Source organism: Petaurus breviceps, unplaced genomic scaffold (assembly GCF_028583685.1).
Source record: "Petaurus breviceps papuanus isolate PSGF00001 unplaced genomic scaffold, PetGlider_PUasm1.0 38, whole genome shotgun sequence".
Taxonomy (NCBI): domain Eukaryota; kingdom Metazoa; phylum Chordata; class Mammalia; order Diprotodontia; family Petauridae; genus Petaurus; species Petaurus breviceps.
Window position 1 is genome coordinate 101,177,876 of NW_027186304.1, and position 27,629 is coordinate 101,205,504.

At 36.0% G+C, this 27,629-nt stretch overlaps 1 protein-coding gene across 1 annotated transcript in view; it reads left to right on the forward strand.

The window, feature by feature from the left end:
* Positions 1-27,629, forward strand: part of RALYL (RALY RNA binding protein like) — an 823,485-nt gene that overhangs the window by 767,288 nt on the left and 28,568 nt on the right. Inside the window, exon 11 of the mRNA XM_069100197.1 lies at positions 2,422-2,600. Coding sequence (XP_068956298.1) covers positions 2,422-2,600 — 179 coding nt within the window. The remainder of the gene's footprint in view (positions 1-2,421; positions 2,601-27,629) is intronic.

Here is a 27,629-nt window from a genome sequence, read left to right on the forward strand (position 1 = left end):
AACTGGCAATGGGTGATCAAAGAAGGCCTTGTGTAAAAGATGGCATTTTTATCTTCAGAATTCTTCTGATGATTCTATATTGCTACATACCATGGAATGTCATAAATTTCGATGAATCAAAATTACATTTTCACCCAAAAAGCACTGGATATACCATGATGGAACAAAACACGTTATAAGATTTTACCAACGTGTAATTGTACACAAAAAAGTTATATAAAATCTATTTCCAAAAAGATACCGTATGTGACTGTAATAGGAACTAAGCCAGCGCATAGCCTACTTATTCTCTTAGTGCCCACATAATATTAAGATTCCTGGAAGAAGGATCTCTGCAAGTTGAGTGGCCACCTTGTAAAGTTTAGGGAGGGCATGGACAAGAGTCACATGAAGGAAGAAAAAGAGTGGGCAGGGAACTGCATTGTTAGAGGGAAAAACCAACATCAATAAAATCACAGAACCGTAGAAATTTAGTAGCCAATCATTCTATCACTGTTCCCTTCAGTGTCTGAGACCAGATCCCTTAAAAATGCTTATTTAAAAATCCACAAAATTAATAAATATAAAGCAGGGCACATACATAATGAATTCTGATTTACTTTAAAGAGAGTATTCTAGTCTTATTCCTATATGAGGTATTATCAGCCATTAGGTGTGTGTGTTGAACATTAGATATAGCTCTGAAAGACTGTGCATTAATGAACTGCTTTACATTGGCTGGTTGTCTTACTTTAGGAAAAAGAAGGCCCCAAGAAATGTCTAATTTGTCAGCAATGCAATAAACCTTAAAAGTCTCACAATTAAAATAAAACAAATATTAAATATTATTAAAATAAGAAATTTAAACAAAATAGCATCCTAACTGAGTTGGTACTGACATGATCTTAGATAAAGAAATATCATAAAGAAAAAAATATCACAAATAGAATAGGCATATTCTCATATGTCTAGTGATGATGAAGACCCTTCCTGGCAAGATGTATGAGATTAGGAATGGAAAATGGAAAATACAAACAAAATATCCAATGACAGAATTTATTCTATATTATTTAAATTTATTTTTCACATAGACTTTGCCTTTAATAATTGTGCCTCATTTGTCTATAAATAAGAACCCTTTGACTTTGGGCAAATCATTTGATTTGTCTTCATCTTAGTTTCTTCGTCTGCTGAATGGGGACAATAATTATTTTATGATTATTGCAACGCTATTGCAATATTGAAGAAAGAATTTTGCAAGAACTATATAAATGGAAGCTATTGTTATTTTTTTTAAGCAATTGGGGTTAAGTAACTTGCTCAAGGTTACACGGCCAGTTATTTCTGGGTGTGGTGCTAAGTATATGAGACCGGATTTGATCCCCAGGTCATCCGGACACTGGGGGCCGGTGCTCTTACTTGCTGAGCCACTTGGCCGCCCCAATTGTTATTATTAATAATATTGATAGTTAGCAATGCAGCCAGGTGGCACAGTGAATAAAGCACTAGACCTTGAGTCAGGAAGACTCATTACAGTAAATCCAAATCTGGTCTCAGACACTTAATAGCTGTGTGACCCTGAATAAGTCACTTAACCCCCATGTGCCTCAATTTCCTCATCTGTAAAATAAACTGGAGAAGGAAAAGATAAACTGATCCAATATCTTTGCCAGGAAAACCCAAAATAGGGTCAGAGAGAGTCAGACACAACTGAAAAATGCACAGCATTAAAAATGGTTAACATTCCTACCATTGCATTCTTTAATGACTTCAGCATTTTTTTATGTGCCTCTCATATTTAGGCTTGGTCTTCCCTATGTGCTTTCTCCCTTTTCATTGGGTTTACTATTTATTTTTTGTATGTCATCTTTGCTCATTACTTTTCTTTCATTTTGTGCCCATTCAAGTAAAGGATCACATTTTAAAATAAGTTGTAAATTATATATGTATGTTAACCAGAACGATTTGCTTTATGGAAATGTTTCTCCCACTCAGGGGCCACTAACTCCACTATTTTGTTTCTCTGTGTTTTAGAAGTTTTACATTATGGGGCAGCTAGGTGGTACAATGAATAGAGCACCAGCCCTGGAGTCTGAAGGACCTGAGTTCAAGTCTAGCCTCAGACACTTGACACATTTACTTAGCTGTGTGACCTTGGGCAAGTCATGTAGCCCTAATTGCCCTGCCTTCCACTCTCAAAAAAAAAAAACATTCTACATTTAAAAATACAATACACGAATCAATTTAAGTAAGGTTGCACATAATTAATATATTCAAGTCCACTTAATGACAACATCACTGGCTAGAAAACTAAAAAAAAGTCAGAGTCCCATTTTTATGAGTGCAGTGCCATCTTGTATGGAATATGTGAATTCAAATATTTTTGGTTCATCAGAACAGACCATTAACTATGAAAGGTAGCCATTTGCTCTTTTCCCTCAGAAGCTCAGAAGAAGCAAATGGAAGAAAACATAGAGTTGAACCAAGAGGAATGTGTGTCAGAGAATGCAGATAACTCTACAGAAGAGCCCATTGAGGGAGGACCAGATGCAGATGGAGATGGAGAAGAGATGACTGATGGGATAGAGGAGGACTTCGATGAAGATGGAAGTAATGAGCTGGTATGAATTAAATATTTAGTATCTAAAGTGTCATGTAATTAACATGGGGATTTCCAAGTCCTTTGTATTTTAAAGCCAGGATTAATGCAATTTAACCTTGTCTCTTATTCACATAGATTTTAATAATAGCGAGCATTCATATAGCACTTTAAGGTTTGCAAAATTCTTTGCAAATGTTCTCTCATTTTATCCTCACAGTAAACCTAGGAGGCAGGTGCTATTATTATCCCCATTTTACAATTGAGGAAACTGAGGCAGGCAGCGATTTAAGTGACACACCCAAATCCACAGAGCTAGTAAATTGGTTGCATTTGAATTTAAGTCTTCTGGATTCTAGTTCTAGGACTCTACTCACTTCACCACATAGCTAGGATAGCATCTGTGCACAGGGTGAATGATAAATATTTAAGTAATGAAGAATAGGAGCTTTATCTGGAGGAAAAGGGGAAAGGGGGACTCAAATCCCAAGTGAAACATACAAATGTCTACTCCTACTATTGCTCTGCTGTGTATGGAATTATTCATTAGTCAGTAAGATTTAAAATGAGTTGCAGATTAATAAACCATCCCTGAAATAACTTACCATATTTTACTAAAAGAAATATTGCTTACCAATGTCCTTGATAATGCTACTGACTGGAGCCATCATTTCCACTGAATAAGGCTGAAAAATCCTATGTGGCCAGCATGATTTTTCACATAATGTGGATAAAGATATCCTTATTTTTGTCTGTGGTAGTGACTGCCATGGTGCTGTTTGCAGTTCTGTCTCATAGGCTTGTTTTCTTACCCAAGGCTAAGATCCTACCACCCTTTTTCTCCTTCAGGTTTAATAAGTTCTCTCATTTTAATATTTCACCATGGGTTTTCTTTTCAGTAATGTTCACTGTTTATTTCGGCACCTTTCTACCCCTTCATTCCATGGCTGTGCTTCCACATTGGAACCCAGAAACACCTGTTGACGATGCTGTTTATCTGACTTTATTTATAATGGCATCATATATAATTTTTCAAGGCCCCAACTAATACAAAGGAAGGGGGGTGTAGAGAAGGTGTATGTTCTAGAGAGCTAGGTGGCATCATGTTTAGAGTGCCAGGCTTGAATTCAGGAAGACCTGAACTTAATCTTGCCTCAGATACTAGCTGCAAGATTCCAAGCAAGCCCTTTAACTTCTGTTTGCCTCAATTCTCTCATCTGTAAAATGGGAATAATAATAGCACCTATTTCATAGAGCTGTTTAAAACATGAGATAACTTAAGGAAAGTGCTTTGCTAATCTTAAAGTGCTACATAAAATTAGCTATTATATTATTATTGCTTTGGTTTTGGTAGGCAGTGTTCAATTAATAGATGCATCCCCTTTATTTAGGTTTATTCCTGGAAAATATTGTTTGAATCAGGATACTCACATTTGTATCCCCAGATGGACACTAATTCACTATTCAACCTTAAGAAGGTCCATTTTGCATCTAACAAACAGTTAGGTTAAAAACCTTGGAAAATGTTCTGGTAAATGTTTAACAACTGACTCTCCAGAGGGAAAAAGTACACATGGCACATTTTTAGGTTTAATTCATATAATTACCATTTTCTCCATCACTTTCTTTAGTCTATACAATCTACAAAACAATAAATGAAGTCCTGATTTGTGACATTTGCCTGTGTCTGAGGTGTAAATACTCACACTAAAAATTTAACAGTCAACTCTCATAAGCTGAAACAAGATGGCTCCAAGTACAACCCTGATTAGATCACATAGAATTTTTAGTGGTAGAAGAATCTTAGAGATCATAAATGTTTTTTTTTATTGAATTGACTTCAATGAGTGGGTTATCAGTTTCTTCATATATAAAATGGAGATACTGAACCAGAAAATGTCACTTCTAATTTTAAAAAAATCTGATTCTATAATTGCTCATGCTTCTGCCAACTACTATCAGTACAGATAACTAAAAATTGACTTTATATAGGATTTTAGGGTCATAGGTCTAGAACTTCAAGGAACTTTAGAGGTAATCTGGTCTAAACTCCTCATTTTATAGATAAAGAAACTAAAGCCCCCAGATGGAAATAACTTGCCCAAGGTCACACAGACAGTAAGTGGTGGAACCAGAAATAGAGCCCAGATCTTTTCATTCCAAAGTCAATTTCTTTCCACTGAACCACACTGCATATCAGTATATATCCTGCTTTAGAAGGTTATTGTGAGAGGGGCGGCTAGGTGGTGCAGTGAATAGAGCACCAGCCCTGGAGTCAGGAGGACCTGAGTTCAAATCCAGCCTCAGACACTTAACACAAAAACTAGCCATGTGACCTTGGGCAAGTCACTTAACCCCAATTGCCCTCCAAACCAAAAAGAAAAAAAAACACTTTAAAAAAAGAAGGTTGTTGTGAGGGAAAAAAACTTTGCAAACCTTCAAATCTTATACAAATGTGAGTTTTGTTATTATTACTAATAATAACCTCATTTCATTTTTCACTGGAATGTAAATTGAAACATTCCCAGGACAAATCACTATCCTCTTATGATTGTTTTATATTTATATTCAATAGACTATTGCACATGTAGATAAAATAACTGATTTTTAAAATAGATTAAAAGTATTGCAATGTAAGCTCATCTTCTAAAGGCATATTCAGGACAATTCCAATAGCAGATTGGACATCAAGGTGGATATGTAGATATTTTCCATTAGGCTTCAATATTTAGATACTTTTGTTCCTCAAAGCTTGAAGACTGATTTCTTTTGTAATATGATATCTATTAAATACATTGTTCCTACATCTCAGTTTAGGTTAGATTTGACATATTCAGGTGATGATAATATGATCATGATGATGGCAGAAGAAGAAAAAGAACAAGAAGGAGGAAGAAGAATGAAGACAAATAAGGGATGGAAAAGAATGAGGAGAAGGAAGAACAAGAACAAGAATGAGAAGAAGGAGAATGAAAAGAAGGAGGAGGAGGAGAAGGAGGAGGAGGAAGAGGAGGAGGAAAAGGAGGAGGAGGAAGAGAAGGAGGAGGAGGAGAAGGAGGAGGAGGAAGAAGAGGAAGAGGAGAAGGAGGAGGAGGAGAAGGAGGAGGAGGAGAAGGAAGAGGAGGAGGAAGAGGAGGAGGAGAAGAAGGAGGAGGAGGAAGAGGAGGAGGAGAAGGAGAAGGAAAAGGAAGAGAAGAGTTAGCTTTATATACAGATGCACAATAAACAAATACAGGATGGTCTCTTAAACCAGCTCCATACCCTTGCTTTTATACATAAGGCAAAGCCTCTGACTTCAGGGAGTTATCAATCTAAATTGGAAAGTAAAGTATAGACATAAGAAAAGAGAACTAACAGTAGTATGCACCAAAAGATAAGACCAAAAATAAATGCTAAAGGATTTAAGATGCCATGGAAGAGATGGCATAAATTGGGCCTTCAATGATGAGCAGGATACAGATAGGTGTAGAGCAAGGGGGAGAAAGCACTCAAAATTGGCAGAATGATATTAGTAGAAATACCACAAAAAGAATTCTGTAGGGGAGATTATTGAGTATACTTCAAACTCTATAAATTCCCATAAATTTTCTAGTTTATGTAAAATATAACAAATATCTTCAAATACACATTTATTACTCCACATAAACTAGAAAAGGGAAAAAAAGAAATTCAATTACCAACTCTATTTGGAGACTGAATCCCCCAAAGCCAACCAAACCATTAGAAAGAGTGAAAGAACAGGGGTTTACATAAGCACCCAGTCTGAGACAAGTGCCATTGCATTTGAGATGAATTAGGTTATTTCATCTCACTTTGTAATGTAAGCCATATATAGCACGGGGGGGGGGGGGTGAGTAGGAGGGAGAATCACTGGCTTAAAGATGACAAGAGAATTCTAGCTTTTATGAATTGTGCTTGTGATTAATTATTCCTTTTCTTGCTTACTAGACACAATCAAAATAAGACTAATCATGAAGGAATGTGGAATAGATTGTCAAGCTAGAATGAGTAATATCTTGGCCTACATACTATCTACTGAGTAATAATGCAGCCATCACAGCTGAACAGTAAATCACCTGAGCTTACAGAATTGTCATACATCTCTGCATATTATTTGAAGGAACTCTAAACCACCAGCTCAGACTTGCAAATAAAGCAAATTGAAAGCATGATGTAATGGAAACAGGAACAAACTTGGAGTCAAAAAACCTTATTCTAAATCCCAGTTCCAAAACATTAGCTATGAAAGAAGACTTTGAGCCTTCATTTCCTCACCTATGAAGTAAGGAAATCATACCTGTGCTACCTGCATTCTTGTGTTTTAGAAAGGATAATATTAGGGGCGGCCAGGTGGCTCAGCGAGTAAGAGCACCGGCTCCAGTGTCGGGATGACCTGGATATCAAATCCCGGGCTCAGATACTCAGCACAACACCCAGAAATAACTGGCCGTGTAACCTTGAGCAAGTTACTTAACCCAGATTGCTTAAAAAAAAAGAAAGGATAATATTACCATTCATGATATTTGTAAATTGCTTTTTGTCATATAAAGGTGCAGTATTATTACAGAAATCCATATGATATCAATTTCCTTTAAACAAATATTTATTAATATTCTAGGCACTTGTGATAAAAGGTTGAAAAATGAGTCTCTGCCCTCAAGGAGTTTTTAATCAAATATATTGGATTTAATATATGCACAAGCAATTATGATATAAGACAAATCATGACAACATACTGTAAGAAAATCTAAGGAGGAAAAGTTTACTTTCAGTTGGAGAATCAGAGAAATAGTTATAAATTAATGCATTTTAGGTACTAGGAAACAGCATGAGTGAATGCCAAAAAGCAGGAAAGTACAAAACAAGATCTGAGAGCAGCTCTAAGTCCAATATGTGTTGAACATAGTCTATGTGAAGGGAAATAGTATGACATAAGTCTGGAAAGTGACCAGATAGTGATTTTAAATGTCAATTTGTATTTTAGTCTAATGGCAGTAAGGAAGCCCTAAAGATTGTTGAGGAGTATGTCATGTGCATTAGAAGATTAACTTGGCAGCTATGGGAAGGACAGGTTTCAAAGGGGAGAAGCAGGAGGGAAGGAAACCAGTTAAGAAATTACAATAGTCAAGGGGGAAGAAGTGAACTTGTCTGAATTAGGGTGGTAGCAGTGTGAGTGAAGAGGAAGTAGCAGTTATTGTGAAGACAGAATCAATAAGACCTGACAAGTAATTGGCTATGGAGAAATGAGAGGAAGGAAAGAAACAAGGATGACTCAAGTTTTAAGCCTGTGTGACTGAGAGGATGATGATTCCAGCTCTATCCCTTCTTGAATAATGGTTCTTACTCATCAGTCAAAGCTCTGAAGGCTTATAGTTTTACCTAATAATAAATTAGCTCCGAGCTCCCCACCGACTCCCAAAATTTGCTATATTTCAATGAGATCTAGACATTTGACCTTGTCACAATGGAACTGACTCACCACAGAGGTAAGCAAATAGATGGTATATTGCCATTTTTTCCCTCTTGGCAAAGAATCAATAAGCAAATACACAATCAAGCAGTTGGGAGCCATTCATTCACCTAGATTCTGGAAGACCCTAGACAAAGGATCAACCTGATGCAGGAACTCTAAAAAATGTACATTTTGAGTATGGTTAGTTACACCAGACACCTGCAAAGAAGTATAAGCAACAGTTTTCATAGGATCTTAGTCTCACTTATTCATCATAGATGTCATCAGGTGGAAGGGCAGGAGCTTTAAACTGGAACTCTTAACATAAACATAAACATAAACTTGGGAGCTAGGTGAACTTGGGAGCTCAGCTGAGCCTGGGAGGTGGGCATGGGACCTCAGCTGGGCCTGTGGCATGGTCTTAGTAACTGTCACTGGCAAGAACCTATGATGTCTTCTGGCTGTCACCAAGTAGTGAATAAATAATAGCATCAATCTCACTGGGTTGTTCTGAGGGTAAAGAGAGATAATATTTGTAAAGCAGTTTGCAAACTTTAAAGTATCTCATAAATATTAACTATTATTTTTAATTTTGTAATTTTGCCCAGAAGTGATGTCATATTTATTGGTCTATAGTTCCTAAAATGAGTGTGCCTTTTTTCCTCCATGGAAATTAGGATATTTGGCTCTCTCTAGTCTTATAATATCTCTCCTATTTTCTCCATTTTTAAGACATTAGTTAGGGATTTAGTGATAACATTCACAAGGTTCTTTTTTTACCTATGGGTGTATTAACTTCAGATCAAGGGATTTGAATTCATTTAGAACAATGAGGTGTTTGTTCTATTATTTTTTCACCCATGTTGGCTACAATTACCTCTTCACCTTTCTAAGTCTAAAGACTATTTTCTTGACAGAAAAGATGGAAGCAACAAAGAACCATAGTAAAAATAAAAATTTATTTTTAAAGGATTTTTATTTATCAGAACTCTTCAAAATTTTCTCTTGGACTTCTGTTGAAGGGCAGAAAGATAAATACTCTGTATGTGTCTGTGTCTGTCTATCTCTGTTTCTGTCTATCTCCCTCTATCTCTGTCTCTCTTCCTCTCCCCCCTTTTCTTCCCCTCCCCCGACTCAGTGAGCTCCAGCAATTCCTGTAATCTTTAGGATCAAATATTAACATGTATGTTTTGCATTTAAAACCTTTCATAGCCTGGACCCTTTCTACCTTTCTCTAATTATACTTCACTGCTCTCCAAACACCCCTATAATCCAACTATGTTGGCCTGTTTGCTGTTCCTCATTTCTACCCCTTAGTTTTTCTGGCTTCCTCCAAGACTAACTGAAATCCCATTTTCTTCAGGAAAGGCCATTCTGAATCCTCCAAGCTGCTAATGCCTTCCTTTTGCAGGTAACCTTCCATCAATTCTGTATGTATCTTGTATGTACCTGGCTATTTATATATTGTTTTCCCCAACCATTAAAATGGCCGCTTTGAAGGCAGGAACTATTTTTGCCTTCATTATTCCCAGTACCTAGCACATAATAAGTGCTTAAAAATATTTGTTGACCAACTAGAAGTTACTTAACTGTGACACTATTTTAAATTTGCAAATATGGAAAAAAATATAACTAAATATTTTCAGTACTCCTATGTGATATTATAGTACCAAAAGAAGAGTAGATTTTTGTAGTATATGGGTAATTGACCCAGGAATATCAATTCCATGAACTATTTTAGATGGAGCAATGGAAAAATCTTTAGCACTCTGGTACAAAGCTTAGTGTAATTCTTATATACAAATTAATTAAGTTCTTGTATTAAAAATAATGAGAACCTCGCTTTAGAACACCACATTAAGTGTGCTTTAAAATGCATTTGTTTTAACCATAGTGGTTTATAATCATTTATTGATTTTCTCTCCAGATACTTAAAAATCACTTTTGGATTTGCTGCTACTTAGTCTTGCTAATGGTAGCCATACTGTTCTTAAGAAGTTTTATTGATATATTTTGTTTTCACATTACAAACATTTACAGATTGCTCCCACTTCATGAGACACTGTGGCCTGTCACTTTCCTTGCTCTGAACAACCTGTAGCAATTTTTTTAAAGAGATCTTTTTATTTTCTTTAGTATCTACTACAACTCATGCAGGATCTTAGCCTGTGCTGCCATTCTTACGGGTCTGTGACATTCAATTGCATTCTTCTTCAGTTATGTGCCTCTTGTTTCCATTGTTGATACATACTCTATTAAATTCTTAGACCTCTGTGTATAGGCACATTTGTATTTTTATGTGGCTCCCCATCTTCTTCAAACTAGCAATGATTCAAAATGTTATCATCATAAATTCATTGTTTAGAGCATTCTATAGTTCTTCAACCAACCAACCTATTAGAATCCCTGGCTAAGTATCATGGCTATCCTTTCCTTTAATTTTTGAATTTACATTTCCAACACCTAGGGTACATGTCTGACTTCACATAACCTAAGGAAATAGTTTAATAATGAATGAAGTCATAAGATCATAGATTTTTAAGAAGGAAGGAATTTTAGAGATTAGCTAGTACAATTCCCCCCTTTTATAGCATCTGAAATTCATAGAGATATTGACTGCGAGCTAGAAAGGTTTAATGACAAGTTACAACTAGTAAATTACAGAACAAAGAACCTCTGACTTTAATATAGCATTCATTCCATTATACCATATTGTCTTTAATGTGGCAGGCAGAAATGGAAGAAAGATTAAAATTATATTTTATAAAAATAAAATAAAATAATAAAAAAGATAAAATAAAAAGAAAAAATTAGATATATAGACACCCAAAATTTTTTAATATTTCTTGAATTAAAGAACTTAAAGAGTTTTAGAATGCCTTTACATCATAATGAATACCCACTGAATTTCTCAGTAAATAATAATTTGCCTCCATTTTTCATATATTATATGTGAATAATTCTTTGTATAATTCTGGTTTCCAAATTAATTTAGTTATTTTCTAAAATAAAAAAAATTAAGGCAAAACTTGGCTTTAGAATACAACATTGAATGTTACTTTAAAATAAATTTTCTTTCACAGTAGTTGTTGAGGTTATACAATGGTCCAGACACCAGACAGTGCTGCCCAATTACAATATTATGATTCTATATCATTTATAAAATTACTTTCTTAGGGTACATGGAGCTAGACATGTACCCTGGATTAGGTTCAAAAAAAAAAGAAAAGAGAAGATAGCTACAATACTTAGTGATTCCAAATAGGGTAGTTGGTTGAAGAATTATAGAATGCTCTAAGCAATGAACTTCTGATGATGCTTAGAACCATGCAGAAAATAGACGTAAAGATATGAACACTGAGAAGTTTAAGACCATAATAGACTATGTACCAAATGGAAAGAGGCACATGAACAAAAGATGACTGCAATTAAGTATAAAAGACCTGTAAGATGGCAGTAGAAGGCTAAAGTCCTGAATGAGTCGAGACTTATAGAAGATATTAAAGACAAAAAAAAAGGTTTGTTATTTTCATAGAAAAATGTAATTCGACACATTGAAAGACAAAGATTGTAAATGTCTGATGGTCCTCTAAACACCTCTCAACCAAATTGTGAATTCCCACTCACAAAAGACCCATGATTTCACAGTGTTTCTCCTCTATATAGCAGATGCCTTCATGAGTTGTTATGATCAACTAATAATAAGGACCTGGAGGCCTTTTCCCATTTAGTTTATCATTTTTTGTTTGTGGACTATTGGAATAGCCTCCTAATTATATCAAATAAGACAATATTTGTAAAGTGGTGAGCACACAGTAGGCGCTATGTAATTTATTCCCTTCCCTCCTCCTTCCCCTTCCCTAATAGGTTTTCTACCTCAAGCATATCCCTTGCCCAGGCCATACCCCTCCCCCCAGCTGTCAAAATGATATCCCTAAATAATAGAGGTCTCTTTCTCACCACAATCCAATGGTTCACAATAATCTTTAGGATCAACTATAAACTCCTCAATTGGCATTCAATTCCCTTCACAACCTGGCTTCACACAACTTTTCCAGTTTTTTATTAAAGATTACTCTTTTTTGTATACCCTGTGGTCCAGGCAAACTGCTTTGCTTGCTGTTTGCTACACAGGACATTCTATCTCTAGTCCAGATACCTTTTCACAGGCTGCACCCATGACTGAAATGTGCTTCCTCTTCCAGCACACTCTAGAATGCCCAATTTCTTCCATAGCTTAACTCCAATGCTACCTTCTCTAATGTCAAAGGACTTAAGATTTGTTTTTGTTTTTTTTTGGGGGGGGGGGATTTGGTGTCATTAACACCTCTGACAATCTGGTAATGTCCAATACCATTGTGGGATTTTGCCCATATAATAGAAGTTAGTTAGAGGTTAGTGAAAATAAAGATGTGATTTTTTTTTTTGCCCATTTCAAGCTCACAGATCCCCTGAAAGCTATCCATGGGCCAGCTTAACGTCTGTAGACGCATGTTAAGAATCTCTATTCTTTACATAAAACTTTCTACTGCCCCCAGCCCCTAATGCCTTCCTCACAAAATTACCTTGTTTTTTTATCTGTATTCTGTATATTCTTATTTTATTTATACTTATGTGCACATATTATTTTCCTCCCCTTTTAGAACATAAACCTCTGTGAGGGCAGTTTTTTATTTGTATCCCTAATGCACAGTACATAGTAGGCACCTAATAAATGCTTTTTGATTGATTAGTTAGCTAACTGGTCCTTGAGTTCCAGTTCTGGCACCTTACCCTATACTCAAAACATTTTTAGCTTGGTTGGACCTACAACAGCTCATCTTTCACCATGCCAACTTTCAAGAACCAAGGTTCACCTCTACTCCATGATGAACCATTAATGGTAAAGCATTAATGGAGACGTGTTCCCTGCATTTTTCCTTGAAAGTTACTGTCCACCACAAGTTGTGTTGTAACTAATATTTTTAGACCTACCTGCTGTGATTTGAGGAGTATATTTTATAAAGAAGAAAGGGGGAAAACCACAATTTTTACTCTAGAACTAGTTCACTAGTCAGGCATATAATCAGTAGAGGTGTCTTTAAGAAACTGAGGAGGCCACAGAAGGCCACTTCACACTACTTTATCAAAGTCAACACTCTGTTCCGTTGGTTTTTAATAGTTCTGTAATATTCCTTCCCAGGAGTAATAAAAATGCAAACATCAGGTTGTCTACTGTAAGTTAGTCAAGCCAGAAGGCATTAGAAAGCCAAAAGGGAAGATAAAAAGCTTTCTCCCAAACTGGAATTTCTATAGAAAAAAAGTCAGAAATTTAAAAAACCCAGAAACTCAAAAATTCAAGAAAAAAATGGCAGATATTTCAAAAAAAATAAAGTTTCTGTACAAATACAAGAAAAATAGAGACTATTATTTTTCTGTGCTATTTGGACAAAAGAGATATAAAGGGTTTGGAGACTTGAAGAACCCTAGGATAGAAATGCAAATTTGAAGCTGTCTCTGATGAGTTTGAAAGGCAGAATTATAAACCCAGAGCCTAGAGCCAAATAAAATAAAATCTTTCCACAAACCCAATGTAGAAAGCTTCAGAAATTCCAATCCAGACTATCTGCTGGTCCCACAACACACTGAATGGGGGTAGGGAGATTATGTAGGGAGAATGATAAACTGGATTTCATTTAACTAAAATAAATTCTGAGACCAAGTGCAACTATAATAATTATTTCTTAATACTTTCAAAGGGCAGTGAGGAAAATGTAAATATCAAGGCTTTTGGGTTGTCAGGGTGTTTTTTTTTAAGTAAAATGGAATTTTAAAAGTAATACTTCTTAGGGATCAAATAATGAAAGTGATTTGACTATATTTTTCTTATATCACCATGACTTTCCCTGTTGTAACACTATGAATTTATTTATGAGAGCTTTTCTTGTATTTTACATGCTTTAAAAAAAACATATTGAGAAATTCTCTGGTGTTTATCACAGCTGAAGTGTGATGGTTTAACACAAGGTTGTTAAAATGTTAGAGAAAAGTTAAAACCTACAGAATTTTTTAAAATTTTTTTTCATTTTTACAGGTAAGCAAAAGATAAAACACTAAGTATAAGAACAAAGGATATGGGAAAGAAAAAAAAACATTGAGAGTAGCACTTAGAAAATTAGTTAAAATCAGTCTTAAGCCCTTTCACCATTCACAATATACACTTCCTTATCAGAGATAAAGATTTTCTCTATTGCCTGATCTTTTTATATAGGCTACTTGTAGATTGTCCATCTAAATCAGGTATTCTTAACCTATGGTCCATGAACTTATTTGTGAGGTTTTTTTTTTTAATTTTCATAATTCTATTTCTTTTTGGTTTTTTGGAGGCGATCAGGGTTAAGTGACTTGCCCAGGGTCATATAGTTAATAAGTGTCTAGGGACAGATTTGAACTCAAGTCCTCCTGACTCCAGGACTAGTACTCTATCCACTATGCTACCTAGCTGCCCCTCATAAACTATATTTCAATACAATTGATTTCCTTTGCAATCACATGTATTTTTTTTTACACATTTAAAAACATTTATCTGAGAAGGCTTCTCGAGACTGCCACAAGAGTCCATAACACAAAAAGGGTTAAGAATCCCTGATCTAGCTCTGGAGTCAGGAGGACCCGAGTTCGGTTCCAGCCTCAGACACTTAACACCCACACAAAAAAAACTAGCCATGTAACCTTGGGCAAGTTGCTTAACCCCAATTGCCCTCCAAAAGGCAAAAAAAAAAAAATCCCTGATCTACACTGTATATACATCAGGGCAGTAACACAGAAACATATATCCAGGACACTCCAACTTAATGAAAGTGGATTTGTCTAGATATTTCCATTGTTTTTATGATAAAAATACAAATTCCTTTATTTGATCCATAAAGCCTTTCACAAGCTGGCTCCAAGCCATCTTTCCAGACTGATTACACATTATTAACACTGGCCTACTTACTAATATCACATCTCTCACCTCTGTGATTTTGTACAGGCTGTGCCCCATCCCTGCAATGTTCTTATTACTAAATATCCATCTCTTAGAAATCCTATCTCTATTCAAGGGTCACCTCTAGAGGCCTTTTTTGAAACCTTTGGTCATTAGTCTTCCTTTTTAAAAAAACATTGCATTGCATTTATTTTGTCCATAGGTTAAGTGGTGTTGCTCAGTGAAACAGAAGGCTCAGAGCTAGGAAGGACCAGGGTTGCCTTTGATACATTTTGAATGTGTGACCCTGGACAAGTCACTTAACTACTCAGTGGTCCAGGCAGCTCTCTAAGACCATAAGTTGCAGAGAAATTCCTGACCTATATTAATTGGGGGAGTTTCTTCATCTGGAGGTTCCATAAACCAATGAAATAACAGGTCTGGTTCCCATTCCTGTATCTGGTATTTGCTTATCTGTAAACATAATGTATCCAACCTAGTAGAAAGTAAGCTCCTTGAAGACAGAGACCATCTCACTTTTATATTTGTATCCCCATTGCTTACCACAATGCCTGACACAGAGTAGAAGAATAATGAATGCTTGCTAATTAATCTAATGAGTGATCGTATATCTTGAACTGCCTAGGAGAGTTCCCAATTGTAAAAAAGAAAAAGTATATATTTCTTGAGGACTTTTCAGCCTTTATCAAATGTCAAATAACATATCCTGATGTGGGGTTCATTATACTACAGGAAAGGATTAGAGATAAGTAGTAGATAATCAGACCTTCAAAATATAATTACATGAGGATTCTAGGGTTATATGACAAATGAGGCGTGGGACATTTTTTTTAGGTTTTCCTATTTGCAATAAGAATGAATTAAGATCATTTCAATGAGTGAATCATAATTGAGCTACATGACTTTTACAACGGAGTCTTGGTCAGAAAATAGGTTTACTTGTTTAATTTTTTCTTTCTATTTACCACTCCAAAAGCAAATTGGAATGACGATAACAAGGATTGATATAAAATTGTATCCATTTTTATTGTAACCATTTTCTTGCTATATAGAGAGCTCTCAGCCAGAGTTTGGTTTGTGCAAATGAGTTTGACTGAAGTTAGCTCAGTCTTGCCCCTCAGTTTTCTCTCCCTCCCATGCCCCCACCAAATTGGAAGAGAAGGAATGGCAAGGGGAGTATAAAAGGTAAGCCAGGGTGCAGAGAAGGACTATCTCTACCAATGCCTATGTAAAATAGACGATCTTAAGCTTTGTGCATTACATTATTACTTTTTGCCTTAATTTCTTATTTAAAAATCAATTGCATAAAGCATGATTTTATTCATGCAGTGAAAAGAAAAGAGAAGGGAAGGAAAGAGGAGAGGAAGAAGAGAGGAAAGGACAGCAGAGGAGACTTTCTTTTCTTGTTCAAAATATCAGATTCACAAGTACTTGATGGATATGATATGTTGGTCAAAAAAAAAAACAGCAAATGGTATCTTAAGTCAACAAGCATTTATTAAGCACCAACTACAAGTCAGGCACTTCACTTAGGAGAGGCTTAGTATCTAGAACTCTGAGACTTGGCAGTCCCACTGTACTTTGCCCTGTTCAGACTACATGGGAAGTATTGTGCTCAATTCTGAGTGCTGCATTTTAAGAATTACATTGATAAACTGGGAAGCATGTAGAGGAGGAAAGCCAGTACAGAGAGGAGCCTGGAGGCTATACATGCATGCAGTATGATGTTCATATGAGGGCACTTTGTACGTTTCACTTGGAGAAGCAAGGACTAAGGGATTTGAAGGGCCATCATGTGGAAGAAGGTTATGCTTGTTCTGCTCGACCCCAGAGAGCAGAGTCAAGATCAACTGGTGGAACCTAATTAAAGGCAGATTTAGTCTTGACAATAAGGAAAATCTTCCCAACAATTGTCAGCTATCACAAAATGAAATGGGCTACAAAGGAAGATGAGAGGGTTCTCTTTCATTTGGAGTACTTTGGCAGAGGCCAGAAGAGGTTATTATACTATGAAGGATATTTTAATGGCAAGATCATCTCTCGGATTCTCTAACTCAGAGATTCTGTGATTCTCTCTTGGTTGAAGTTAAGGATAATTTGCTGATCAACAATATGGCCAGGAAATATGGCCAGAATTTCTTGAGGGTTAGGGTTATGTTGGTGGCTGTGGAAAAAGAACAAGGGGAAAACACTTAAGGGGTTAGTCAAGGGTGGAGTCTACTGGTCAGTAACAGAAAACTGTTCCTAGGTTAATGAAGTATCTCTGTCTCAGAGTCTGACAGTGCTAACTAAAAACATCAAATAACATTTTCAATTTTACTTTTTTGATCAAATAATTTAAATGGTTTGGAAATGCCAACCACCTGGAGAACCTGAAGTTAAAATGAACTGTAAGTAACTATTTTAAGTAGCTGTACTTTATCCTAAAAAGATGAAACATACTATTAATAAGAACTGTGTAGTATCATAGTTCCAGAAAAAGAAAAATTATAGTAATGATGAATAAAATATCTTCAAGAGAGGAATATATATAAGCATGCTTCCTAATGCATTTTTTTAAATTTGAGAACAGGAGTTCCTATTGATCAGTCAGCCACTCATTAAAAATTATTCCCTGATGGCCTAATAGTTGAAAATTTGCAGCAAATGACTCTTTTAAAGATCATTTTAACTGGAATTATATCTAACTTATTGGGAATTCTAAAGTCTTTCCAAATAGAATTTATTAAGGAGACATTAAATATAATACCTTAATCATCATAACAGTTAGCCACCTTTTCCCAATACACCTTCCCCTTTTGTTAACAGTCTTTGATCATCTCTTTTTGTTGTGTGCCTCCAATTCCCTTCCTTTTCCTTGTGATGATAATAATAGTTAGCATTTTAAGGTTTGCAATACCCCTTACAAATATTATCTCATTTTATCTTGACAGAGATTCTGTAAGGCAAGTGCTTTTATTATCGCCATTTTGCAGATAAGAAAACTGAGACAGAGGACTCCAGTGTCACACAACTAATACTGTCTGCAGCTACATTTGAACTCAGATCTTCCTGATTCTAAGTCTAGCACTCTATCCAATGAGGCACCTCTTTGTCCTGTCTGATCTTTCATATTTGTACTATTTTTAGTTTAAGACCTATGTGTTGTTAGCTCAAGCTAGTGCCCCACATTTTACTAGGAGAAAATTAAGCAGTCCCATTATAGTACACTTTAACACAAAAGCAGATGTATGAACTATTTCCTTCATCTTATTGTACATGAGTTTTACTTATCTAACAAAATAAAGACACATTCTGTCCCATTTTCCATGATCATCACAGCATGAATGCTCAAATAAAATATTTCATTTTTTTAAGTTTATCTATATTTAGTTTTCAACATTAACTTCCATAAGTTTTAAATTTTCTCCCCTCCTCCTTTTCCTAAATGGCATGCAATCTGATATAGGCTCTACCTATACATTCCTATTAAACATTTTCACATTAACATGTTATATAGAGGAATTAGAACAAATAGGAGGAACCATGAGAAAGAAAAAAAAAACCACAATAACAGCAAAAAAAGAAAATAGTATGTTTCACTCTGCATTCAGATTCCATAGTTCTTTCTCTGGATGTGGGTGGCATTTTCTATCATGAGTACTTTGGAATTGTTTTAGGTCTTTGCATTGCTGAGAAGGGCTAAGTCTGCCGAAGTCAGTCATCACACACTGTGGCTGTTACTGTGTACAATGTTCTTCTGGTTCTGCTCACTTCACTCAGCATCAGTTCATATGAGTCTTTCCAGGATTTTCTGAAGTCTGCTTGTTCATCATTTCTTATAGTACAATAGTATTCCATTACATTCATATGCCACAACTTGTTCAGCTATTCCCAACTGGTGGGTATCCCCTCAATTTCCAGTTCTTGGCCACCACAAAAAGAGCTGCTATAAATATTTTTGTACATGTGGGTCCTTTTCCCATTTTTATGATATCTTTGAGATATAGCCCTAGAAGCTGTGTTTAAAATATTTCTTAATATAATTTTCTTCTACCAGTGCTACATCATAGAAGTACCTTCTGCTTTCTATAATATTAAATCTATGAAGAATGGTAGGGTCTTGAGTAATGTGTTTTCCTTTATTCCAAGATATATCAAGTTCAAAGCAAATGAAATATCTAATAAAGAAATATTAGAAGATGTTTATTGGGCCAACATATAACATGGAAACTCTCACTCAGAATAATATATATATGTCAACTTGATCGTGTTAAGTATCACCAAGGTTATTTGCCCTTCTGGTCACATAAGCTGAGTTTCTAAGACCATATATTCTGTAAAGATTATAAGATTAGTGGATTGATCACACAAATCTACTGTGTGCTCTTCACATTCTACCACTTTTTCCAAAGGCTTTTGAGCTCAGTGGTCTAAGTATTTTATCTGATGAATTGCTAGCAAAAAATGTTTTCACTGGATCTGGAGTTTTTTAATGTCCAAAATACAATTGGTTGATTTCCCCAGTGTTCTGAATACATCAAATTTTATTGAACTTTTTCTCACTACCACTGGGAATATTGGGTACAATGAACTTTAAAAAGCCCTTCAGCACAAAGATAAATGAATAGGTAAAAGTCTGTGTTGTCTTGATGAATATCAGTTCAAGTTTGTACTTGAGTAAGCTAAGAAAGTCATTAGCAGTGGTATATCTGACTGAAGCTAATGCATTGTACCTGCAAGGCTGTACTGAATCTAATAATCTGTGACGGGAGAAATGGAAAAAGTCATAAAGGCATTTCATTAAGTTAGAAATTGAAGGAAAGAGAAGCATGCCTTCTCTTTCAATTTGAGAGACATCACAACCGACTAGATCACACTTGGAAAGAAATTAATTACCACAAAGGGTCTGCCCCTTCACCATCCTCTGGCTCATTATTTTAGAAGTTGGCCATTTAGATATTTTTATTGGAACAACATGAGATTTTATCTAGCTATGTTTTGATGTTTTAGAGAAGTTGCTTCTCATTCACCTTGCTGCATTTTGTGGTTCCTTCACCCAAGAAAAATAATTGCTTAAATTCAGCTACTTTCGTAGTCATTAAAAAACTTCACAGATGAAAACTAATCAGCATTCTCATTTATACTCTACCTAGGCATCTTCCCTCATAAATCTTTACTGCTTTAAGAATAGGCTCTGAATATCACAGTAGGATCAGATAAGAGTTAAGACCTTGAGAAGCAAGCCTGGTAAGCATTCTTATCAACTACAACCTGATAAGAATACTTATCACATAATTTTTTTTATATTCTTCAACTTATGATATTTGCAGGAAAAGTTTTAAAATTAGATAGTAATGTACAATTTAATTTTTTGAACATGTGTAGTATAATTATGGTAAATAATAAAGGAGCATGTTTTCTAATTGGGCTCTCAAGTCTTTTGAGGAATAAAGAAAAAAATGTAAAATAAGCCTTTTAGAGTTCAATTAAACACTTCTGTGATATAAAAAGTGGTTGACTAAAAAGAATACAAACCAGACTAGAAAAAGAAACAGATTGCTTCCTATTCTTCCAGTTAGGACTTGCTCAAGTTTATTTTTTTTTAAAGCAATTGGGGTTAAGTAACTTGCTCAAGGTCACACGGTCAGTTATTTCTGGGTGTGGTGCTGAGTATCTGAGCCCAGATTCGATCTCCAGGTCATCCCGACTCTGGGGCCAGTGCTCTTACTCGCTGTGCTACCTGGCCACCCCTCAAGTTTATTTTTTTTTAACATCATTACTATTCAACTGAATTTAACTCAAAAATTTGTTAGATGCCTGCTCTGCACTTGTTCTCAGTGACCTCACTGGGGGAAAGACATGAATGCAAATAGTATGTAAGAGAGAAGGAGATAAGAGCAAAGGAGAGGGCCAGGCAAAATGGATGTAGGATATTGAGCAGGTAAAGATCAATTTCAGCTTCTGGGAGATTAGGATAGAAGGAAAGAGAAGATATTCAGAAAAAACTTCATGAAACTGGTGACACTCAAATTTGACCTTTAAAGAAAGGGAAGATAGTACAGTGATTGGGAAGAGAACAAATTGCTCCTCTGGGTGCAGCAGGAAGGTATAACCATAAGCATACATCAGAGTTTGTGCACAGACATGTTTGAATGTTCAAGAAAAGATTCCCCAAATGGCCATTTCTCTTCATCCCCCATAAGTGTGGGACTATAGGAACCATGCATAGACAGGAAGTTTAAGATAAATGTGTAATAGTTGTAAGTAGTAGTATATAGTGAATAAATAAGGTTATGAAGGGTTTTGCCCTTTTTGATTTTGTTTTGTGATTGTACTAGGTTTTGAGTCGGTAGATTTAGGATAGAATGGAACAACATGTGAAGATAGCACTCTGTTTTTAAATGGACTGAGATTATGGGGCTCCAACTGTTTAGGTCTCTAGGTTATTGATGCCAATTTGACCTGATGTTACTTGATCTTAAGGCCTTCATTCTAAGAACACATTCCATGACTGCCTGACAACTCATTAATAATATTATCTAAAAATGTTTCTAGGACAGCTAGATGGCATAGTGGGTAGAGTGCCAGGCCTTGAGTCAGGAAGATGAATCTTCCTGAGTTCAAATCCAGCCTCAGACACTTACTGTGTGACCTTGAGCAAATCACATAATATTGTTTGCCTCAGTTTCCTTATCTGTAAAATGAGCTAGAGAAGGAAATGGCAAGTTATTGCAGTATGTTTGCCAAGAAAACCCCACATGGGGTCATGAAAAGTTGGACATCACCAAAACAACTGAAAAACAAAAAAAAAATGTTTCTATACATTTCTCATTAAGAATACATTCCTTTTACCTTGTTCTGTGACGTGTGGAACAATAAATTCACCTATTTATATATATTTTATTTTTCCCCAATTACGTGGTGGTTTGTTTTGTTGTTTTTTTTTTTTTTTGCTTTTGGGAAGGAGGGGAAGGCAATTGGGGTTAAGTGACTTGCCCAAGGTCACATAGTGTGTCAAGTGTCTGAAGCCATATTTGAACTCAGGTCTTCCTGACTCCAGGGCCGGTGCTCTATTCACTGAGCCACCAAGCCACCTCCCCAATTACATGTTAAAACAACCTTTGAACATTTCACTTTTCTTTAATATTTTGAGTTCCAAATTCTAACCCTCCTTTCTTTTCCTTCCCTCCCCCCTCTCTGAGATGGTAAGCAATCATATATGTTATACATGTGCAATCATGTAGAACATTTCCACATTTGCCATTTTGTACAAGAAGACCTGAATAAAAGAAAGTGAAAATAACATGCTTCAGTATTCAAACAATATCAGTTCTCTCTCTGGATGGGGATAGTATGCTTCATCTTTAGTCCTTTTGGATTTTCTTAGATCATTGTATTGCTGAGAATAGCTAAACCATTCACAGGTCTTCATTGTATAATATTGCTATTCCTGAGTAGAACATTCTCCTGGTTCTACTCACTTCACTTTGCATCATTTCATGTAAATCTTTCCAGGTTTTTCTGAAATCATCTTGCTTGCCATTTTTTATAACAATAATATTCCATTACAATCATATACCACAGTTTGTTTAGCCATTCCCCAACTGATGGGCATACCTTCAATTTCTAATTATTAGCCACTAGAAAAAGAGCTGCTATAAATATTTTTGTACATATAGTTCTTTTTTTTTCTTTTTTTATTTCTTTGGGATATAGACCTAGCAGTGGTATTGCCCTTTATCACCTCTATTATTCAATATTGTACTAGAAATGTTAGATGTAGCAATAAGAGAAGAAAAAGAATTGAAGGGATTAGAATAGGCAATGAGGAAACAAAATTATCACTCTTTGCAAAAGATATGATGATATACTTAAAGAATCCTAAAGAATCAACTAAAAAACTACTTGAAATAATTAATTTTAGCAAAGTTGCAGGATACAAAATAAATCCACATAAATCATCAGCATTTCTATATATTATCAACAAAGTTCAGCAGAAATAGAAATTCCATTTAAAATAACTGTAGACAATATAAAATACTTGGGAGTTTACCTACCAAGACAAGCCCAGGAACTATATGAACACAACTACAAAACACTTTTTCCATAATTAAAGTCAGATCTAAACAACTGGAAAAAGTTTGATTGTTCATGGGTATACCAAGCCAATATAATAAAAATTACAATTCTGCCTAAATTTATCTAAGTTCCATACCAATTAAACTTTCAAAAAAAATTTTACAGATCTAGAAAAAATCATAACAAAATTCATCTGGAAGAACAAAAGGTCAAAGATATCAAGGGAATCAATGAAAAAAATGTGAAGGAAGGTGGTCTAGTTGTACCAGACCTATTTTTTTTAAACAACCATTGTACATAGAGCGGTGTGCTAAGTACTAGAGTACAACCAGACACAGAACAAGTTTTCATAAAACTTACACTGTAGTGAGACCTGTTTAAGGAGCTTAGGTTTATATTGTCAACATGGAAATTTGAGCAAGTTCAAAAAAATGGAAATTAAAAGAGAGTAGAAATATTACTCTTATTAAACTGGGCCTCCATAAATATTTCCCAAATGAATATTAAATACTTTATAGCTGTCATTTAAATGCACATTACATATCTTTATATATGTATATATGCTATATACTGTGATGTTTGAAAAGATTCAAGAGACATAGTTTCTAGGTAATTTAATAATTTATTAATAAGGCTAGCAGGTTATTAATAAAAGGATGATCATTTGTCCATCTCTCTTAAACCAAAGACAATGATGACACCCTCACAGTTTATATACTTTTGAAATGATAGGGCTGATGTCACCCATCAAGTCACCTTTGAATGTTCCAGTCTTAGTCTGTCTGTCTAGACAGGATCTGTCTCCACCCAAGTTTGAGTAGAACACAATGGACTTCCCCACCCTAGATTAAATTCCTTGAAGGGTTTGGTGGGGTCTGACCTAGATGTCAGCGAAATCACATTATCACTAATGTCCTTCAGATTGAACTTTTTTTAAATGATAATTTTAAAAGAAAGGGAGAGCCTCTGAATCTCCCCCAAGATATTGGCTATTAATAATCATCTCTCTATATCTGTGTCCATGTGTATCTTTCAGGTAGGGAGCTAGCTTCATAATCAGGAAGACTTGGGCATGTTACTTAACCTCTGGGTTTTCCAAGTAACATACTAAGACTTATAGAGAAATTAATAACCTTCATTGATAAAGGGAGTTTCCTCAATGGAAAGTCCCTACACCAATGAAATCACAAGCTGGCACAATAACAACAGACATTTGTAAAGTGCATTGTATCATTATAAAAATCCAGTGAGGTAAATGCTACAGATATCATTGCAATATTGATCTTACAGAACAAGAAATTTAAGCTCATAGAGGTTAGGAAAGGTTCTCCAAGTTACAAACCTTCTAAGTTTCTGAGGCAGAATTTAAATTCAGGTCTTGATTCCAAGTCAGCATTTGGTTTACTACATGAACAAGGATATCACACTTATGACACCAAGAGTTAAGGTAATTTTTCATCAATAGCATAAAAACTGTGTGATTTTTTAGGATTCTCCTCCCTCCCCCCCAACCCACTTCTTTCAGCCACTCTACCCGATATCAATACAATATGAAGCTACACAGGATTGGGAGTCATTTAGCAGTTTTCTTTGTTTCATGGGTTACCACTGTAGTAATAACTACAAAGAATTAGGGCTCCACTCAGTCCTTTTTAGTCTTACTGCAAATTTAATTTAGAGTACAGCAACCTACTTACCACTGCTTTACTCAACTCCTTTAAAGTTTTGCTAGTCTTCAGAATGATTTAAAGAAGGCATAGGCATATGTCAGAGACATAGTAGAGTTAAAATAAATTTCAAACTATAACTTAGATATGAGTTTGAAATAAAAGACCTTTAGCGTCTTGAAGAAAAGGAGTACAAAAGACAAATTTGAAGATGCCTAAGGGTTACTCTAGCCATTTAGCTGGGTACTGCTGTTTGGAGTTTGCCTCAGAAAAGAACTAAAGATAGCAGTAGAGGCTATGACCCACATAGCTAGATATTGAAGCTAAATATCCACATATGGCAGCAGAGAACAGCAACATAGCAAATAAGCTAAATAACATCAAGACCAGCTAGTGGCTACAGGAGGCAACAGCACCTCAACAAGTCAACTACATTGTAGCTGTAAGCAAATAAGAAGATAGAACTACTCAAAGGAGGCAAAGTAGAAAGTAGCAGAGAAGACATTGGTACCTCTGCTGTGTCAGACACTTGAGGTTTCCTAGCTGCCAGTGTTCCGTGTATGTGTGCACCTCTCCATTATATCTAGTTATACCCATTCCCAGGATATGGTAATTATGGGGTACAGGCTCTGGGGATCCCCTTGAACTCTCTTTGAATCTTCCCACTTGATCTGGCATTCCTTTGAGGCCCTAAGCCTTTCATGATCACTGTGCCCAAATCTCTGTTCAGCTACTTTCTACCCTTAATCCCATTCTCTAGGCTATTCTTAATCCCAAATCTAGAGCCAACCTAGATTTGACCTCTAGCCACCCCAGGGTACTGGTCATTTCCATCAAGATCTTCCCTAGACACCCCAGACTACTTGGCCACCCCTGGATTTCTCCCTCAGTCTTTCTGTATATAAGTTTCACCTTGTTTCCATGAAAGTGCTCAAATTCTATCTAGCCCACTTATATTAGCATTACAAAGGCTCAGATTCACTAAGAGTCTACCCAATATGGCAGATCTTTAATAAACTATTTTTCTTTGGCTGAAAGAAGGCTTTTGGTTGAATTCATTCAGGGAGGACCCACTTGTTGCTATTTTGGTGTCCCAGCACCCCTAAACCTCAACAGTAATAATAAGCTATGGGAGAGAATGTGTCTTTGTTTATGGGTGAAGTCTTTTTTGGTACTTAGTTTGCTATGCTGTTTGATTAAGTGCCTTTCTTTACCCTAACATATTCTCTAGTTGGCCTAGTAAAAGTAAATACAGGGGCGGCTAGGTGGCGCAGTGAATAGAACACCAGCCCTGGAGTCAGGAGGACCTGAGTTCAAATCTGACCTCAGACACTTTAACACAAAAACTATCTGTGTGGCCTTGGGCAAGTTGCTTAACCCCAATTGCCCTCAAAAAAAAAAAAGTAAAAGTAAATACATATGATGATTATGTAAATACATTATGATCTATACTTAACTCTACAAGTCCTTGGAAAGCAGTCTTTCAATGACTCTGTACCTGAAGCTATACCTCTAGGTTGTTGATTCTGCCAGAGTTTGAGCTCTATTGGTCAAGCCTTTGACAAACAAGAGTCATTTATAAATGCAATAGGGCATCAAAGCTGAACTTTGGTTGTATGTGTGTATGTATGTTCAGTTAGCTGTACTTGGTTATTTAATATTTATTTGATCATACAACTGTAATACCATGCATGAGCAGCTTTCCAGAGGACTGCTACTGTGAACAGCTTTTAAGGTTCTGATTATACAGTATAGTGAACACTCTATTTATTCAATAACTAATCAAAGCAAAACATTTACAGAAAATCACAATACAGTATTCACAACAGCTTATCATTAAAATGGCCACATAGTTTTCACCAAAGTGGTCACAATATTGAGAACAAAGAACAATCATCTCAAAGTACAATAGTCAAAATCTTCCACTCATGGGGTACACTAGATTAACTCAATCAGTCACTTATTCAGCAATCAGCTACTAAGTATCATACACAAACCCTCTACCCCTAGGTCACTAGTAAACTACAATTTCATCTTTACTCAGAACCCATGGAGAGGTCTTTTCATCTTGACTTGGGGCCTGTTCTCAGATTCCCTGGATCCCCTTCCATGGTCCCAGATTCTACCTGGATTCACTAGACTATCACCTGGGTTCAATGGCAGACAGCTCCCAGTTCCTTGCCCAGCTCTCTGGGTAGATCCTGCTCCACACTGAAGTTCACAGGGTCCAGTCCATCTCAAATCCTTCACAATTTCTGCTCCCGGGAATTCAAGGCTCAATCAAGACACAAACAGACAAAGTCTCAGCATCCCAGTCATGCTTCCTCAGTCTTCTTCTGGGCTCCTCTGTCACCTGGGTTCCTGGGTTCCTGGGCTCCTGTTCAGAAGAAGCTCTACCACCACAAGTTCTCAGGAAATTCTGGCTCAGTTCTCGATTCTCTCTTCTGTAGCTGCTCTGCCACCAGATCCTGGTCCCAAGAAATTCTGATTGTGCCTCTCTGGGACTTTTCTTATATACATAGCATTAACGACTTCCTGTTTCAGCCAACCCCTTCCTATTATGTAAGGAAAAGTGCTTCATACCTTCTGTTTCTTTCACAGAGGTTTGATTAGTTACTAAGTGCTAAGTACCTGCTTACTTGCCAATACAAAAAGGGATCTTCAAATTACCATCACAACAACAATAATATTATTTTTAAAAGGCCAATCCCTAGAAGAATTGTCAAGTGGGTAAAGTTTTTCTTTCAACCTTTTCACATCTCTTTCGTCTTTCTTGAACACCTCGTACCACCAAAAACCTGATCACTGCTCTATTCTGTCAGAGAGGAAAGGAAGGAAGGGCGAGAGGAAGGGAGGGAAGGAGGAAGGAAGGAAGGAAGGAAGGAAGGAAGGAAGGAAGGAAGG